The sequence below is a fragment of the Drosophila obscura genome, unplaced genomic scaffold, assembly GCF_018151105.1.
Source record: "Drosophila obscura isolate BZ-5 IFL unplaced genomic scaffold, ASM1815110v1 contig_200, whole genome shotgun sequence".
Taxonomy (NCBI): Eukaryota; Metazoa; Arthropoda; class Insecta; order Diptera; family Drosophilidae; genus Drosophila; species Drosophila obscura.
In genome coordinates, this window is record NW_024542791.1 from 3408047 (window position 1) to 3428451 (window position 20405).

Sequence of the window (20405 nt, forward strand, 5' to 3'; positions counted from 1 at the left end):
ATATTTGAAATTTTGAATCCTTTAGCAGGATGTCTACTACAACTTTATTGCTCAACAAAATGGGCAACCATTTAATATGAATTAATTATTAAAGGGGACACCTTATGGGTGACCAGCGCTAAGCACAAAATAATTGCCGACTGACTAATTGACTGCTGAGTCGCAAACCGCAATCAGTGGACTGTACTCCAATGCACATGACCTTTGGCTATTAAAAGAGGGTCGACTAGCTCACGAGAATTCAACCTTAAGGTCAATAATTGAGTGAATATTAAGACTGTGGCATGAGTGCATATTTTAAGGTAAGAAATTGCTTTTAAAACAAAGCAAAAGACACAAATACAAGTGAGAAATATTCTTCGTGTAGCTGTATGGCCATGTAAAATAAAAAAAAGAGAAAGCGAAAGGGATTGTTATTTACAAAGAGAAACCGGTTTTTTTTTGCATTACTCTCTCGTTCTCACAACAGCTGATGTTCGTGTTGTGCATTCTGCGTGAGGAGCTGTGCTTAAGTGATCAAAGGAACCCACTACCGAGTGCTAGCTAACCATACATATGTTCCTGCGGGACTTGGGTAAATGAAAGTGCATTGCCTTAAATCTTTCCAGGGTACTCCCAAAACAAGACCCTATTTAAGGAAGCTGCCTTGACAGCCCACTCAGACAGACAAATGGGAGAAGCGCAGGCAAGTTCCCAGAGTTAATTTCACGTTGCGTTCTGCTTCACTTTATCTTAAATGAATTGCATGCAATATAATTTAAAGTGTTCTATATATATTAATGTCGAGTGAAAGACGAGCACGAAATGATGAACAAGCGCCAGCAGCAGCATCAGCAGCATCAGCAGCAGCATCAGCAGCCGTAGCATCAATCACATTTACAGTTCATTAATAAATGCCGACATAATTTTGATGTATGACAAAGCATTTAACATGGGCCCACACACACGCACAGGGAGAGAGAGAGAAAGCACACAGTATGAACCTGTGAAGTGACAAGTGCTGAGAAAATCCAAATCAAAAGATATATACACCATATACTCGTAGGTATATATGTATCTACTTATGGGTTAGATTTTCGTTAATTTAAAATCAACGCTGACAGTGAAAATGAATTATGAACGAGCTCACTTGGAAAACTCACTTCGGATTAAGCATTGGCCGCAGTTGGGGGGACTTGGAGTTAAGGACAGACAACAGTTGAAAGGATGCCACTCTTCCAGCTAATTCATAATTTACAGAATAATGGCAGGGGGAAAATGCTGCGTAATTGTTGTTCTTGCTGTGAGGCTGTGATATTAGCGAGCAAAAAGCGGAACTGCCGGAAACGGGAAATAGCTTGAATGAAAGGCGAATGAAAAGCGCTTGAAAAGGGGGCAGGAGACTCGCCAGATTTGGGGGCTGGTAAGGAGAAGGATGACAACGAGAGTGGTTAGTTTTCAAGGGCCGCAGCTCTCGCCTAAATGAGCCAAAGCCAAGGAGCCGACCGAAAGATATTTCACGGTGTGGAACATCTGCAAAACAGCTGTTCTAATTTTACGCCCCAACTGCGGCCACAAGACAGACAGACACAAATTGTTTCAAGCACTTTGATATAATGGTTTCTGGTTTTCTGGTCTTGTTTTTCGAGCAATGAAGGATAACAAAGGTTTTTCGCGAAAAAGATAATTGTAAGGAGCGAAATGGTTTTTAGGACTCCTTCAGATACGGCTGGACAGCACAAATTGTAGTTAATTCATCTTAATGAGAGGCGAAAGAGCGGAAACTTTTCAGCATAATTCATATTTAAATTAAATTATTGAAAAGCTTAGGAGCAAATTTTCAGGCAAGACAATTTTAATTTTTATAGGCAGATACAATTTTTAAGACAAAAAAAAACAATAACAAATCTTCTGCAAGCTGATTTGTCTCTTTTTTATTTCATGGGAATACTTTAAGACGAACAATACATTTTAGAGGGGTTTTTTCTTGGAAAATGGGAATTATATTTCACTTACGCTCGTCTCGAGAGTACATTTTGATTTAGGGCCGCATTAATTCTGTCTCTTTCCATCAGTTTATCAGTATATCTCTCTCTGTCTGTAGTCTGTAGTATGTCTCTTAGGGTCTTAGGCACACACACAGCACAGGCCATTCAGGCGTCATGCTAATCCATCTCAAGTGTCAATTCGTGCGTAGGAACGAAGTCAGTCAGCGATTCATTCGACCTGCTGATTGAGCACTTTTTCGGCAACTCCTCCTCAAGAGAGCGGCAGCTCTTGGATTCATTGTTGTTGCGAGGCTTTTCTTTTCTTCGGAGCACATTTTTCGTTTGCTTTGTCTTTGGAGCGGAAAATGCTAATAAATAATGCATGCGTCTTTGTTGTGTATTTTGTGTCTGTCTGTCTGTCTGTCTGTCTGTGGGTTAATGTGCTGTCAGTGGCCTCCTCCACAGCTGCTGCTGCTACTGCTGCTGCTCTTTGGGCTGGGTAACAATGCAATTGATTTTTGAATGCTATCTCCAGGAGGACTCCTCGTCATCGTCTGCCTGCTATGTAAATGTCGCTGTCAACATGCAGGACAGAGAACGTTACTACCTCTCACTCTCTCACTCTCTGGTATTCCCTGCCAAGATAAACATCTGATAAGTGGGCTCGGCCCCAGAGCCAGAATCGAGGCTCAAAGCTCATTGAGAGTGATTTAGTGCTTTGTGGTCAAGTGGGCCATGATTGACTTCACTGCACTCAGAGCCAAATGAAACAGAGAACGCATGTGGGGGCAGCAGAAGAGCTAAGCAGACAGGAATATTGGTGGATTGGACCCTGACTCGCGAGAACTGTGGAGCCAAACTGTCGAGCGATATCCAAACCTGAAACAGGTTCCTTTCACTTTCGGAAACTTCTTAAATCGTATTTAATGTTGGATTCAGATTTCTGAGTAATTTATTTACATGTAATGTAAACTAAACCCTTAATCAAAATATCCTCATGAATATTGGCATTTATTTTCAAAAAAACACAAAAGAAATTCAAATTGATTTCAATTTTAACCAGCATTTTGACAGTTTACGAAAATTTAAATATGTTTTAACTGGCTGTAGTTTGCTTTTGCCTCTTCAAAGTCCACAATAAATACAGGCAGACAGGAAAATTCAATTATGTGCAGAATTGTTTGCCATAACAATTGAATCGAGCTAAGAAAAAGTAAATGCTATGGTCTACCACAAGGAGAATAAATGCGAAAGACTTTGAGAGTAAGCACTTTATCCGGCAATAGGCAAAGGAAATATCTACCATTTATAAATTTATAAATATTTAACATAAAAGGAAGCATCAAAAAGTACCGAGCGAGAACAAGCCTTTCTACTCCGCTTGCTCCGACGAGAAATTTATAGAGATTTAAATTTCACCCAAGATCCCGTAAATGTTTTGTGTGCTTGTGTGGCACACACACAGAAATTGGTCCTCAATGGCACATAAAAATAATTCGCGTTGTAGACAGTTTGCTTACACATGAACGCCTGCCCCACCCCACCCCAACCCCACACCCCACCCTCAGCCACACTGAAGAGGAGGGGATTTTGGGAGACCAAAAGGAAAAAGACATCACGCATACGCACTGTTGACGGGTAGACAACCATAATGAGATGTCAGCGCCTGACTATCAAGTGGCTTAGGTGGTGGCGGTGGTGGTGGTGGTGGCTGTTGCTTGGTGGCTTTGGTGGTGGCGCTCGGTTAGGATGGTGGCTTGGACCCAAGCGACCTGTTTCAAGTGCTGTCCGAGGACTAGAATGGGAGCGAGGACGAGATGACAAGAACGAGGACGATTTCCATGCAAACAAGCGTCGACGTGCTCAACATTTTTTAAGCCATAATGAGGAGCAGCAGCACCAGCAAACAACAACAACAACAACAACAATAAGGAGCGGACAAACGACGGGGCGTGACTCTTGAGGAGAAAACTACTGCACACGCATAAATCGTATCCTGCAGGACCGCTGGCAGGACTAATTTTGAGCCTGGCAAACCATTCTTAATGATGACAAATGCGCGTGTCTGTCAGCTGCTTTAGAAGCATCTACATCTCCATCTCCATTTCCAGCTCCTCCCTGCCATCACACCATCATCACAATGATGATGGCGCCTTACGACGGGTTGCTCGGGTTGTGCCAAAAGGATAATGCTTAAATAAATTGCCCAACATCGTCCTAGCTGCTGGGACACGCACACGGTACAAGAAATGTTATTGAAATTGTAAATTATGTCAAGGACGATCCCAAAGCTTAAGGCGTGCCACATTAAGGCGATGTCTCCGGGTGGCACGGCGCCCCAGGGAATTGCTGGACAGCAGTCGACAGTTAAAGAGTAAAAGTCATTGACAAATAAAGCAGCAACAACCGGAGCAGGAGGGGCAGCAGCAGCAGCAGCAGCAAAACTTAAGCCTCGCCCAAAGTCCAGTAATTGACGGGGGGCGGAGTAAAACTTTTTTACCCCCAAAAATATATGTATATAAAGAAAAGTTTTGATTGCTTTCATTCTATGGACAGGCACAGGCCGACCACCGTAATGAGCAAGTTCGTTGACATCCTGGGAGGGGCGCGGCTGGCGGCGGCAACGGCGGCGGCTCATAACTTGCCAGACCGCGACGTTGTTTAATAATTAAAAATTGTAGCGACAATTTATGCCAAAGTTGGGTCATTTGCATGCTTATCCAAATCCAAGGGCATAAATCAGGCGGGCAATGGGCATGAGCCAAAAGAGTGCACAAATAGTGCAGCCAGACATGCGATATGCGTAAGTGAAAGGAAAAGTACAAGAAAACTGTGCACCGAGTTGTTGGCATACATATGTACGTATAATATAAGCTCATATTCAGATTGTTATATTTCTTTGGAACACACTTTCCTTTTGGAAGCACATACATACGTATATACATATGTGGAAGTACGCAGAAAGATTAAAATCAGCCAAATTCATTTGCAATTCGCTGAAGAAAACACTCAACGTTCTAATGGCAGGTTGAAATCTTCTTGTGTATATGCATGTATGCGTTCATATACATCCATATGTATGTATGTGTATGTATATGTATATTTAACTATGTTATTATTTAATTGAATATTCATGGACTATCTGAAATCGCAGTTGACTGCCAAAGTCTAAGAATAATTTCCTTAAGCGGCCATGGCTCGATCTCGGCAGGCTGTTTGTCTTCTGTTCATGTTATTGTTTTGCTGCTGTTAGTAACAGTCTGTTACTGCTTCTATGCTGTTTGTCTGTTAGTGCTGCTCTGCTTTTCTGCTGTTCTGCTGCTGTTCAGCTGCTGTTCAGCTGCTGTTCAGATGCTGTTTCTGCCCGTTAACCGCTGCTCCAACTTACATGTAAATCTGTATAGCATGCCCGTAAATTACTTGAGCACCTGGCAATCACCGCTGTCCTCCTCTCACAAGCATGTGGGAGCAAATGTTGTTCTTGCGCTCAAGCTCGAAGAGGTGAGAAAGAGAGCAAAGAATTCATAACTGTCCTTGCAATTAACATAGCTACTCTCTTATTTCCTTTATCTAAAGATCAAGTAAGCGAGAAAGACGTACGAAATTTGGTGTTCGTTTATGTCCGTTCTGAAGCCATCTAAAAATTGAGAGGCGTTGGTTAAGTGATTGAGGCAGCTGCCTACCGAGGGACAGAGCAAATACATAAACATATATGTATGTATTAAGGACACTGTGTCGTGTCTCTAGTTAATGCAACTATCCTCAGGTATACCTTATTCTTTCTACTCTACTCCACTCTACTCTACTAGTACCAGTTGGACAAGTCAGCAACCTGCTTTAAGTAACCATAACACATTTCGGGCAGCCTGTTGTCCTCAACGAACTATACTGACAGACAAACAATTAAGCATGCCATTTCCCCAGAACCCGTCGAGAAGTTGAAATGACCAAAACTGTCACCACAAGTCAATGGCAAACTTCTTTAGCCCCAGTAGTGTTCCCCAATGGCAGTCTCATTTGCCAGCCAAGCGCTTGCCAATGGCACAGGAAACCGCATGTCCATGTCCGTGGCAGTGGCAGTGGCAATGGCAATGGCAATGGCATAGCCCCGTGGCATGCCCACTTTCGATTGGTGGCAACAACAGGCACAGGCACAGAAGCAGCAACAACAATGGCCGCCACAATGACAATCTAAGCAGCAACAATTGCTAGCCAATTGTATGGCTTCGTTGTCAGTGTTGAGGACACAATACACACACACACAGAGAGAGAGATAGAGACAGAGAGAGCAAGAGGAGCCTGAGACTGCTGCGTTATCCTGTAGCCGTCCGTGACTGTTTCCTGTTCTTCTCTTTTCCAATCACAAATGTTAATCCCGTTGCAGCACACCAGCGAGGCTCCCTTCACTTCACCTTACTTCACTTCACTTCACTTCACTTCACCCAAGCCCCCAAGGGATTTAAGCGCCGTGGCACAAAAAGGTGAGCGAGCGAGCAGAAGATTCTCTGCTGGATTTGGGATCTCATATTTCGATTTTGTACAGACAGACAGACACACGGGCAAATACTGGAGACAGCATAAATCAATATTTGCCGGGGGAATATTTAAAGGCAATTGGCCAAACACTTTGCCACTTTGTTGCACTTCCTCCCATTGGAGGCTATAACATGGAAATGGTCTAAATTGAATTTACTGCGAGAGGATATGCTGATAGCCGAAAGGAAGCAAGCAAAAAAAAATAGGAGGCCTCCATGCTGCCTCTCTCAATCGATTTCGCTGTCGGAAAAGAATTTGAATTAATTTTATCGAGACTTTTAACGCTGTCAAAAAAAGAAGGGATTTGCAAACAAAGCACTTAAAAGATGAGTTATGAAGGGATATACATAACGTACATATATATGTGTATGTATGTATATGTATGTAGTGTACCCATTTCATTAATCGAAATGCTTTCTTCCAACTTCTTGCCAACTTGCAACAAAAGAGTATTTCATTTTCGCTTAAACAGAACTTTGCTGCTCTTGTTCCTTCCACGCTCCACGCTCCACGCTCCACGCTCCTTTTTTTCTGTTTCTTTTTTCACTGCTCTGTTGCTGAATTGGCATGCAATATAAAACTTTTATTAAGGACCATGGCCTGTAAAACTGCCAGCTGCAATCCAATCTGAATCCGAGTGCCATGCCATGGCACTGCAGACCCTCAGATCCTGTGACAGCTCTTTCAGAGGCGAAGGCGAAGGCGAGGCTGATGTTGATGTTTCTACGTGAGGAATGCCGAGTACTCGCCCGCACTCATCTTTTAAATCTCAGTCGGGTGTCGCACTTGACTTTATGGGGCGTGAGCGTAGAACATAGCAGTACATCAGGGTAGGAACAGGGAAACTTTATGTATTAATGCACTTAAAAGTCCTGGGCAGCAGGAAGGAGAAGCCTGGGCTGCCTGTGCTGCGTGGGCTGCCTGTGCTGCCTGGGACCTATGTTAAGTGGGTGTTAAAGAGCTGCCAGACACTTGCCAGCAATTCACCTGACGAGCTAAAGGTCTTCCCCCACTCCCCATCCCGCCCAAAAATACATACACATGACTTGCCACCTGGCCTGCCCTTTAAGCTTTATTGGACTTAATTCCAGAGAGCAACCAAAGGGATGCAGCAACCAGGTGAGCATTTCATTCAGTAACGAAACTGAAGAGTGCTCTGGTTTACTTTTACTTCTAATTAGTTTGCCTCAAGTGCCTTGCCCCAGAATCGACCTGCAGAGCGGCAGCTTCTCCCTTTTCTGTTATTTGGAAACAAAATTAAATATTTACCAGGAAGCGACAAACTTTACATTTTACCTTCGTACATATTTTCACGTATAATATTTTGTGCATATGAAATATGAACAGAGGTGCCCCTTTTTTTTGCATGGAATTATTGAGTTAATTTTTGCACAAAGTTCCATACATTTTGCTGCTGAATTATTGAACGGAAATTTAATTCGCTTGCATTGCAAATGATACGTTGATTTGTTTAACATTTCAGCATTCATTTATTGGCTTGATGCGCATGGAGGAGGGGCGGATTCATCGCATCCTTTTGATTATTTATGCGTATGCTCATCGATGGGACAGGCAGAGACAGGCCGCTTCTGATCCGTACTGAGCGGCCCCGATGTAATCATGGATTCGTTGAGGCATTCCCTTGGTCAAGTTGCTGCCTGCTTAAAGGCAAACAGAATTCCCATGCACTTTGGACACAGCACAAATCAATGACAGAGGGAAAGAGGAAAGGTTGCCGAAAGGGGGGATAAATGTGTATCCTTTCTCTTGGAAGTAAGGCAAAGGAAGGCCCTTTGCAAGCCTTTGCCCACGGGGACTGGCAGTAGAGGGAAAAAAGTGAGTGAGTCTTTCTCTTCATGCATGATTTACTACCCAAAAGCTGGGGCTACTGTGCTACAGGGTGACTATTCAGTGGGAAGTATTTCTGGAGTAGAATAGTGAAAATTTTACTCAAAGTAAAATCGAATTTTGGCTCATCTTTGCATGGCGATTTAAGTTCAATTCCTACCCAATGGCACACCCTGTTTTAGCTGCCAGATAACTCAAAGAAGAAGGCTGTGCTGTGGCATTTTTTGGGGCAACGTTTTCCCTTAATCGCTTCAGTGGTCTGTAGTGCTTCGATCTGCCTAATAACCCACATATCATTAGAGAAGCTCAATCGCCGTACATCAGCCAACCATTCCCTCATTCTCCAGCCTCTTTCCAGCCTTTTCGCTCATTTCTTTGAGTTTACAAAACAAAACAAATCAAATCAGAATCATTGCCGGACATTTGTCTAGCTGTGAGCTAAGGGAAATAGTGAAAATGTAGCAGGAGAGGAAGTAAATAAATAAGTAATTGAGTGTGCAGTCAACAATAAAAATGAAAATTTTGTGTCGGTGGAAACAGAAACAAATATAGATGCTGTAAGTGCTATATAAAGCAAAGAGGAGAGGTATGGAGAGAGCTATGGAAGGTTAGACATGGGCCAAAGCCAAAACTAGAAGTGCCCTGGAGCCACATAAAACTTCCCAGAGAGTGTGGAGGAACTCACACAGGCACAGGGCAGGGCACAGGGCAGGGCACCAGTCACAACTTTGTAGCTCAACAGGAATCTCGCACACACAGTCGCTCGTCTCGTCTCGTCTCGTCGGGTCTCTCCCCTTTTTAGATCCGGTTAAGTGCGCTGTAGCTGTAGCTTTCGCTGCAGGACCTCACCTCACCTCGCCACGCCTCGTCTCGTTTTGGCCATAAACTTTTTTAAAGTTCGCAATTCAATTTCAATTTGTGCATCAGGCAGCAGTTACAGCAACAGAGCCACAGCTCTAACGGAAATGGGAATAGGAATAGGAACCATCGTCATATATAAATCTATACAAATATATGTGCAAATATCGCAGAAATAGTAATAATACTTGTAATAGCAGCAGCACACAGCAACATACAGCAACATACAGCAGCCACAGCAGTCAAATCAATTTTCCAAACACGTAGCAAGTGCCAGGGAGTGAGAGTAGAGACGAGCTGGGGCTTAGAGGAGGAATTATGGGGGGAGGGTGTTTGAGTCTAAGGGCCATCAAAATCGTTGACCAGCGCATAAATTTGATTTGTGTTCCATAAAAAATAAAAGACAACAGAGAAAAAATGTTACGTACACGCAGCGTGTGACAACAAAATAAAGATGGGCACACTGAAGAGAGAATGAGCGTGAGAGAAAGAGATGCAGAAAAAAAGGAGAGAGAGAAAGAGAGCGCGTGAAAGTTGAGACAAGTCTTAGCTGTCTTTATAGCTTTTTATGGTTCTTCTTTCTTTCTTTCGTTCTCTTTTATATACATTTTCTGCTTTGTAATTAATTTGTATAAAAATCTATGGGAAAATGAGAACTTTAGGTGAAGATGTGCAAGAAAATTATTTAATTAATTAATTCAAGACTTATAAGAATATTGAATTTTATGCTAGAAGAAACAAGTAAAAGTTTCTAAATTCCCATGGATAAAAGTAATTCTTTTTCACTTGAGTACAAATTATTCTAAAAAACTATTGAATTTACATTTTAATCGATTTCTCCTTACACTAAACTGTGTATGTGATGTACGACTTCTGCTTTACAACATTCATCACATGGATTCCCTCTTCAATGTAAATATTTTCAGGCAATCCCCAAATCCCACCCAAATTACTTACCAAAAAAAAAAAAACAATAGCCAAACCAAACAAAAAAACGCTCCAGCCATCTTCCTTCCAACTATTCGCCCTTTCAATTACGCGGCGCCAAGTTTAGTAGATTTTTATCTGCCACACAAGAAAGAAAGAACAGCGAAAAAAAACAACTGTGTTGAACAAAACTGCGGGTAGGGCAATAAACAAACTAAAGCCCAGGCCAAAAACACACACTAACTTGGCTGGCACGCCCCTGCAAAAAACAAAAAAAAAAACCAAAAAACAAAACCCAACACACTCTAGCGTGTACGATGGCAATGACGTTCTCCATTGGGGCGACACACCCATGGAAAGCCCAGTGTCAGGATCCATTCAGGAGTCATTTTTTCCCGCTCAGCCACAACAAGTTGGTTAACTAAAAAAAAAAACAAGAAAAAGAGGAATATTCCTAGAGCTGAAAGTTCGCGCATAGATTTCTAGAGAAAAGGAAATCTGTCTTTGGGACATTATTAAACTAAAGCCTGATAAGCAGAGGCACCTGAGGAGACGGCGGAGTGGAGTGGAGTCAAATGTTGCCCCGCAGCTACAAATTATGCAAAAACCGTGAGGTCGCGTGGCAGAGTGATAAGCTCTGAGGATAAACTCGTTTATTCAGTCGCCGATACTGATGTTTTGTATTGCCCCGAAGGAAGGAAGGAAGGTCCAGGTGGCAAATTCAATAAGCACTTGCGCGCTAAGTGCTTGAAGCAGGACATGGACAGGCTCCCCACTTACCAGTGCAGCAGCTGCGCACCCCCCAAAGATTTCTCTGTAGTGCATTTCCGGCGGGGATTTTACTTTAAATTAAATTTGACGCGGACACATTTAAAGCAGAGCAGGAAAAGGAACACTGTAAGGGGCAGCGGAAGGAGCTGTGGCAGTAGCTGTTGCCGTATCCCTAATGAATGCCCAGAACCCCACCGAACAGTAGCAACATCTTTGGCACGTTTCATTCTTTCATTCAGAGGCCTTTCCACAAGAAAGAAAGCCATAAAAAGAAACAAAAAACCAACAAACAAAAAAAGGCCAAAGAGAAAGCACCAGAAGCGATGGCCATAAAAAATATCACCTGCTGTGTTATTGTTTTTCAGTTGTGGCGCACATTTTCATCCCAATTTTTCGTTCGTGCGCTGCCTTCAGACTGCTGAATGAAAGTCACCGATGATTGCCATAATAATTTATATCGGGCATAGGCTGCGGTTGTGGATGTGGATGTGGATGCGGATGCTATGGAGAATGTGTACGCTGAATGGATGCGTGGAATATTTCTCACTGAAGTGCGCATACGTTATGTGCGATATGATTGATGATGCGACTACAATTTCAATTAGGTTGGAGGACTGCTGGCCCTGCCCTGCCCCTCTGCCAGCCTGCCTGCCTGTCTGGCAAGATGAACTTTCACTATAAATGGTATTTTTATTCACTTATTGATGTGGGGAGTATAGAATAAAATTCTGTGAGGTAATGGATAATCTTGGGATTAGAAATGTGGAATTGCAGAGGTGAAAATATTACCATAGCCTCGTTCTTTTTTCCTATTTTTTCCATTGAAGTTGAGCACTAGTATGAGGGACATTTGACGTTCAATAAAGCCCCTGCTTAACTCTTTATTTTGCCATCAGCTTTTACACAATTTATAATAAACGAATCTCAACTCAAGCGCTTCTACTAAGCGCTTTACAGCACTTCACATGCAACAATTTTGTCTCTTAATTAAATCCTGACAGAATTAAAACATTCGCAAGTCCCCTTATATGCTAAAAAAATAGAATCCCAGATGCCAGCGGTGTGCATTTAAAATAGTGTTTCTTTTTTTTCAAGCTCTGGCGACAAAAAAAAATGTCATCCGCACAACGACTGAAGAGGAGAGTGGACATGGACATGGCAAGTGAGGCTTTAGCTTTGGACCCTGGCGAAATGCAAACAATTTAATTTTATTGTTATTTACTCTTCTTTTATATTGTTTTGTTTTTTTTTTTCGGCTACCGATTCACACGCCAATCGAGTTCGTTGCTATTTTTAAAATTACACTTTTCACTTCTTTCTGTGGAAAAATGTTCGTTATACTCACTTGAAAATTCATGTGGGTGATGTGATGCGAGTGGGGACTTGGTCTGGTTTTCGTTCAGTATGCGGCGGGGTGGCAATAAAATAAATATGATGCCAGCGGATGGGGATGGATTGCGAGCAGAAGTAGCAACAAGATTGCCACAGTTGGAATGTGGCTGGATAGAGTGTATCTCTACTATAGAGCAAACAGTGCTTTCACTTTCATCACTCGCACGTTTTTTCGGTGTGTGGGCTGTGGGCTACGCACTGATGGGCCTCTCAACGTTTGCGTTTCAATTTCCGTTGATTGAAGCTACCAAATGACTTGCCAAACACCTGGCCAAAGACCCACCGACCACTACCCGAGTATTGCCTAGTCCTTGGTCGGGAAATTGAGAGCAATCAGCAACGGAAACGATGGCAATTAAATTGAATGCCAAACGCCATTAAAGAAGGCAAGGCAAGATGATGGAGATGGAAACTTGTTGTTTCGTTTCGGCCACTGAATATTCTTTGGGGCAAAAAGAACAAGAACAAGAACCGTTTATCCCCTCGGCTAAGCTGACAGTTTTATGAGCCCTTGAAATGCTGCTGTGGAGCTCCTGTCCTGTCCTGTCAGATATTGTTTAAGCTTCGAAAACTTTTGCCCCTAAGTAGTTTAACACGATTAACACAGTTTTAGCCACAGAGTTAACTTCATCTTCATACTGTGTGGGGAGCTTGACTAATAAACTTTTAATTGAATTTTCTGAACCATCACTGGAAACTAGAAAACCTGTAAAATTGTCTTGAAGACCTGCCCCCTGCCGCCTGCTATCTTCGCAGCGCAATATAACGACCCACCGTTATGGCAACATTTCAATTTCCTGTGTCCCGTGTGAAAAATTAATGCCAAATTCGAAACAAATTGCAAAAGGCGCTGGCAGAGTGTTCAAAATGACAACAACAGCCAGCCAGCCGGGCTGACGGGTAGGACAGGAAGTAAAGGATGGCGACAGGCGTACGTAGTGCACTGCTTTAGGGGAAATACTAATGATGGATGCGGCGCATACCCTAAAAAGTCAAGGGAAACTTTTTAAAGTTAGTTAGAACTGGAGAAATAAATTAAGCGAAATATATAATTGATGAATTATCGATTATACTCTTATCGATGATAATCATTGACTGGTTATCGAAGAAAGTAGATTATTCTTCAAATAAATCGAATTTTGGGTTATTTTATGTTTCTTATCCCAATTAATGAGCATTTCGTATACATTACACTAAAAGTATATTTAAACTCTCTGCTGCACCTCCTCTCTTTTCCATTAAGCTCTGATATACCCTCTAAAGGGCTTGGTTTTGACTTCGGTACACAAACATTTCTGCCAAAATATGCCCGCAAACCTCAACTGAATATTTAGAGTGAGAGCGAAAAAGAGGGAGGTGGTAGGTCGAGTTAGTGGCAATCCGCCCAACAAAATAATGGATTGTGTGTGTGTGTGTGTGTGTGTGTTTACGTGTGGGGAGCATGGCCAAGAGGAGCAGTGGGAGCTTGGGTATGATATGGTTTGGTTTGGTTGGTTTCGCATGGGTTTCGTCTGCTGTTGGCATTCGGTGGCAAAGCAGAAAATCAATGTTACCCAGCAACAACGACATCTTGTCGGGGGCCATGTCACCTACTCCCAATCCCAATGCCTAAGGAATGTGTTTTCCCGCACACAGACCGGAGTTGTTTCCTTGTTTTCCTAACATGTCGGAACAGAACAGAACAGAGCAGAGCAGAACAGAACAGGGGACAATCCCCGGACCGTACAAGCAATTTAAATTTATAAGCGCTAATATTGTCAAAGCGTATCGCAACAAAGAATTTCGTGTTGCTCCTCCTCGTTCATGTTCGTCTGTCTACTGCCTCTGGCCTCTTGCCTCTTGCCGCCATGGCATTGTTGTCCCTTGGCATCGACATCGGTACATTCTTTTATAGCGATCGGGCTTTCGTGCGACACTTCCTGCGCTGCTGGCACATAAATTAAATGCCCGAGCAATAAAAACCAAATCAATTTGAGCGTGAAATCGATTTTCATGTGGGTTCTCGACCTGTCGCTTGTTGCTTGGACCTCCCGGCCAGCGTCCACCAACGCGCGCCTGTTGGCTGCTGGCCAATCGATAAATTCTCGATTGCAACAGGTAGAACGATTGGAATAAGTGGGGAAAAAGGCAACGGCAACTAAATCAACGACTCTGTCATGGTAATGGCTCGCGCCCAAATGGCATTGCAATCGTTTACTGCCTTGATTAATGTGGGGTTCGGTATCGGGATTGGCAATGGGGAACTGCGGAATGCGCCCTGGGATCGGGATTGGATTCCTGCTCGTTTTCCTATTTCTGATTTGTTGCCGCTGCAATCAAGGTGCAACGGGTGTGTCCTCAAGGCAGTTGATTTCTACCCACTGCTAGCAGTTGATTGTGGGATACTCTTTACGGCAGGATTTGCTTGGCACAAATATCGATTTGAATGGTGGCTTAGCAGTCCATTTAGTCTGGCTCTTAGTCCTGCATTTAGTCCGAAAATGTAATCGTTCTTTTATTCATTAAAGAGCACAGCTAAAGTCGGTGGTTTAGTTGGTCAATTCGCTTTGTCATTATTTTTAATTTGTACATCCATGACATCAGTTGTGGCAGAAGGTGCGAGTACTGCTGGACATGAATCCCGGGACAAGCCTGGGCCCTGGGTTGTCCTGCTGCCTACTTGGTCTACGTTTCACACTGGCATTGCCACTGCCAGCGTTGACAATGCAATTTCCGCCAACAGCAAAGTACACAAGAACCACGAAGAAGACGACTACGACTACGAAGTGAAATGAAACTACGAAGAAGGCTGGAAAACGCATAGAGAATAGAGGATACAGGCTGGATGGGCGATGGGTGATGGGTGGGAGGGTTGTATGAAGTGGTTGGGTGATGGGCGATGACACAGCCAACTGCACTTGGGGCCGTGTTTCCTGTTGGTTGGTTGCATGGCTGCTCAGTTCTGTGGCAGCTTCCGCTGCCTGCCACTTGTGCATACATAATCAACAATTAAAGATTAAAATGCCACAGACAAAGTTGGCCCGCCAGCCATGTAGTGGGGCTTATTAATAAAAAGGGGGAAACCACTCAGAGAGAGAGAGAGAGAGAGTGGGAGAGAGAGTGACGCACATGCTCGTCACTGGACTTGGGAATTGCTTGGAATTTTCTTTAGTTCCCCCATTTGGTGGCAGTTTTAATTGCATTACGAAGACGCTGCCGTGCGCTGCGCTGCGCTGCTCTGCCCTGCTGTTGCCTTTGCCTGAACAACTTTTAATTGATGGCACACACACACACACACACACACACACACGCACAGCTGCAGCAGCAGCAGCCATGCACTCCTTTGGGTAAAGGATTTCTTCTATGCAATTTTCCTAGCAGCATTTTCCATCCTTTGCCTTTGCCTTTGCTTTGTTTGCATCGGGGAGCGCAGAGCCATAAATAAACTTCCACTGACATCATTAAAAGTACGTTAAGAGGATCTGTGTGTGTGTGTGTGTGTGTGCCCTCCACAGATACAGCCCAGTCGGCCTGAGTGGTAACATAGGGTTCCACCTCCCGCAGGCTAGTGACCTTCCACAAGTCCGCGTCCCGCCCCTCTAAGCGGTTCACGCTCGACGTTCGCCCGCGTTTTTATACTGTTCTTGCTTCATGAAGCAGCATAGCCTTCGTAAAACACTCATCCCCCCCCTCGCGTCCATCAAAACTCTTTATGCCTCAATAGAAGAGTTCAGCTCTATGCCTAAGAAGATTCATGTATAAAATCGTCTGTCGCGACGTTTCGTGCGTCTCGCATAGGACTAGTCAAAATCTCCTAGGGAGACCAAAAAAATAACAAAAGGGACGCGCGCGGTTTTTCTCGCTTTTATTTCATCACGCGTAGCGTGAATGTGTTATCTGCCCAAATTGTGAAAAGTGAACTTAAGTGCCAAAACTTTTTACCACGTAAGTTGGCAGTTGTGTGGCAGTCCACCTAAAAATAAAAACAATAAATAATGATATATCTAACTGTACTCACTGATAACAACTGGTCGTTATCCAAACTAGGAGACTAAACCCTGTAAGTATTAATAGTGGTGTAAGTACATATGTGATACAAGTGGTGTTCAATGTTCACGTGTCATGCAGTATATTTAGGTGGCGTTGGTTTTTATGACGTTAGGTGGCAAAATAAATTTATTAATTAATATCATTAATAAAACATAACTCTTTAGCCCAGAGTCTTATCGGCTCCTCCAAAACTTCAGACACCACGGACGCCAACAACTCCCAGAAAAACACTACAACCACACAAGGTTTCATCATAGTTATTTATTTTTTTTATTTATTATTATTATATATTTTTTTATTATTTTTCTTTCTTTTATCTTTCTTTTATTTCGTTTTTTATTTTTTTTCTTTTTAGTAAAGAAATTAAATAATAATAAAAATTTATGTTTTATTAGGGTTACGCTCTTACCTTCATCTCTGTCAACCGGTTACTCAGGTGTATAGTATTGCTGAACGTCGCGGGTGCCTTACGTCAAATGTGCTTAGAGACAGCGTCACGTTGAATCAACAACCACCAGCCCTGTCTAAGGCGTCCCTACTCCAATCGTGGCGGCCCGTTGGAACCAAAACTCTGTATACCGGGAAAAGAACCCTTAGAGTGCCGGGTAAATCACTGGGAGATATTGACCCATCGATACAGATACAGCTACAGATACAGCTACAGATACATATCATTAACGTGTGCCATTCAGCAATTAAAAAGGAATTTGCATCTGCTTTCAATCTACATTGACAGCATCGATATCAAATAATTTACATATTGCCTGGCGATGATTTCACGCAGATTTTCGGCACATAAACGCACGCACATTCGCCTCGTACAGTCACAGACATCACAGAGAGAGAGAGAGAGCGAGAGAGAAATCCTCTTCAGTCAGCTAAATCTGTTTACCAATACGCCTCCTGGAATTGGCATTGGGGTGCTGGGTAAGAGATTCGGGCAAGATTCCAAGTTATCTTTTTGGCAAGCATTTCGGATATGGATTTGGTTTTCGGGGGGAATGCGAAGAAGCAAAAGAGTACAGTACGGACACCTGAGATACACTTAACGCCATGGCATGTGAGTTTCCAATTTCAGCGACAATTGCTATGCCAACACACGGAGCACGTCTCGTCTCTCTGTGCGGTTCGGTTCGAATTTAATTGAATAAGAAATGGCCAAAAATGCTTTGTTCAATCAGCATGTGGCACATAAAGTGTGGCAAGCAAAAAACACAATTCAACGTTAATCAAACGAAAGCAACTACCCTGGAACTTGCCTTATTTATTTTTCGGCAGCAAAATCAATCAAAAGAAAATCGATTATTAGAATGTTTCAAGATAAAATTCAGTAGCTAAAAGTTCCAAATGGAACTCTATAGCAAAAACATCTGTTTAATATTCACATGAAAAATGGTCTAAAAATAAATATAGTATAGATTTCGCCCTGCTTTAATATTCTGTACTTCGTTTTGCCTTGTTCTTGGCCTCCATTCATGGCGTTTCTTTTGCGGCCAGCCAGCCTACATAAACAGCTTATTAAATTGCAATCAATCTTTCATCCATCAGTTCCACACACGCCACACGACACAGGGACAGGGGGACAGAGGGACACCGGGACATTTCTGTCATGTGACGTAGACATGTCGTCGTCGTGGAACCACATTGAATTACAACAAAATGTTGCTGCACACGGAACGGATAGGTAAACCGAATCGATAAAGAAACGAAAACGAAAACAAAAATCGAAAATGAAAGGGAAAGAAAACACCTGGCCAATGTCAATCGATGACCTTGCCCATCAATGCCACACAGCGTGTGAAATGTGGGTGGGGCACACCTACACGCCGTGTAGTTGGGGCCAGCGAGAGCTGATAAAACAAAAGAGAAAAGCAAATGCCAAAATAACAAATTTTCAATGCTCACAATTTACTGCCCATTTTATTATGTTTCTCTACCGCTGTGTCCACAGACACTTGTTGGCCTCACGTCCCATTTACAGGGTATGCATGGACAGAGAAAGGGTATCTTGATTTTTCGTGGGATGTACGGAAAGTGGAGAATATAATGCCATCAATATTCCAATATAGTTGGGTATAGAAAAACTAAAGAAATTCAATAATTTAGGGGAGTAATAAATTCGGAATTCTTCCATTATTTTCTTCGAACGAATATTCAACTAATTAGTGGGTTAATGACTGCCACAGTAGGTACATACATACATATACATATGTATTCCTCTGTGTCTATATATATTCCTAATCTATGCACTAAGCATCCCCGATTCCGGCTACCCCTCTTTTTTTTTTAGTTTCACTCACCGATTGTGTAGGTGGCACCATCCACCGTAAATGTGGCCGCTTTGCATTTGTTGAAAAAACGTGAGGCGAAATCTAAAGCGGAATTTTTCAAACTCGACGACACACGTCGTATGGGCGAGTCCGGACAGGATGTGGCCGCCATCGCTGGCCGATGATGATGCTCCTGGGTCTGTGTCGGCTGCTGTTCCTGCTGTGGCAGCAGCAGCTGCTGCTGTTCTGGTTCTGGCTCCTGCTCCCGGTGATGGTGTTGCCCCAGGGAGGACTCCACACTGCTGGTCACCGTATTGGCCGAGGTCAGGCGTGCCGTCAGCACCGCTGTGCCGGGTCCTCGACTGCTGCTGGTCACCGGTGTGGCCGTGCCGGGAGCCAGGCGACGTGGCGCATTCGACAGATTCAAATTTGACATTTTGCACACAAGAGAGTGAGAGAGCCTCGGGGTTCTATAGATTTGGCACTCGGTCGAGTCACTTGATAACACACATTTTGGCAGTGGAAAAACGACTGCAAACACTGGACACTGCTGGACACTGGACACCTGCTGCACCCAAAACAGGGCCGAAAGCCAAGCCAATTTATTCCAATTAGTCTATGGAGATTGAATATTTGCTTTGGGGCGAGAGTAGAGTGTAGAAGTTGCTTGAAATATTAAGGGGGTTTCGTAAAATAAATCCCTCAAGGCGGGGTGCCACTTTGGCCTAAGTCTTCCAATGTAAAATAATTTACTTTAATTGAAACTAGTTTTTATTTATCAAATTTCCATTTCTTTTGCTCTGCTAATTCGCATAATACAGAGAGGGGAATTTCAGACTCGATTGCACTGTTGAAACATGAAATTAAGCAATAAAAATGTCCAGATATGTCATTTACCAAAGTTAATTGAAATACCCGAAAGCATTTTCGTTGTGAAACCACCACAATCCCGTCTGTGTGTGGGTAGGTCGGTTATCCCTTTGCCAAACAGTTTATCTTTATTAATTTATCTGTCGACCCTCTTTGCATGTAATTCAAGCGTAGTTTCAATTTACATTTGACCAACAAAATATTTTACAAAATTGCAATTACAGCATGCTACCGAAACAGAGGCAAAAAGTATAGAATTTCAGTGGGAAATTAAAGCACACACACACACACACATAGGAGGGGGTGTACATATGTGTGTGGGTAACTCGAAACCTGTAACCCCGAAATAAACCTGAGTGCCATGATGATTGCAGTCAATAAAAACGGAATTACACAAAGCCGAACCCAGCATTTATGCCCTGTGGCAGAGGTTAAACCAGAAGCTTCTGTGCCCCCAAAAGCAGCCTATGTCTGTGGCACTTTCTGTCGCTGGCATATTTCTGGGATCTCTCTCTCTCTCTCTCGCTCTCTCTCTAAAATGCGACGAATTAAAGTAAATTGCTTGGAAATAATCACATGCACAGATAGATAGAGAGAGAGCGAGAGATATAAAGCTACAGATACACCCCACAAAACACATAGATACACAGATAGACAGATACGCAGGGCATAACCGTACAGACAATGAGTGGCTGGGCTGCTGGCTTTTTGTGGCTAAATTGCCGCCAGTTCCGGCTGCCTATCATCTGACGGTTCGCTGGTATTGTGATAATGGCATTCAAATGTATACATTAGAGTTTTTGTTTGGTTGGGTTACTCGTTTCTCTTTTTCCTAGTCTACTGTGCCAAGCGATAAGCGCTTAGCGAAAAGGCGTCGGGAATTGCCACATCAAATGAGACAAACAATAAAAATAAAAAAATATAAAGTATAAAGCAT

General features: G+C 43.0%; 1 protein-coding gene across 2 annotated transcripts in view; it reads right to left on the reverse strand.

Annotated features, from left to right (window-relative positions):
- LOC111076366 (calcium/calmodulin-dependent 3',5'-cyclic nucleotide phosphodiesterase 1) overlaps positions 1–19118 on the reverse strand; it is a 95050-nt gene extending 75932 nt beyond the window's left edge. Inside the window, exon 1 of one of the 2 annotated variants that reach the window (XM_022370151.2) lies at positions 18629–19118. In XM_022370151.2, the coding sequence (XP_022225843.2) occupies positions 18629–19034 (406 nt within the window). In that variant the 5' untranslated portion in view covers positions 19035–19118. The remainder of the gene's footprint in view (positions 1–18628) is intronic. The other variant, XM_022370188.2, reaches the window with a different exon arrangement.
- Between the last annotated feature and the right edge of the window lie 1287 nt (positions 19119–20405).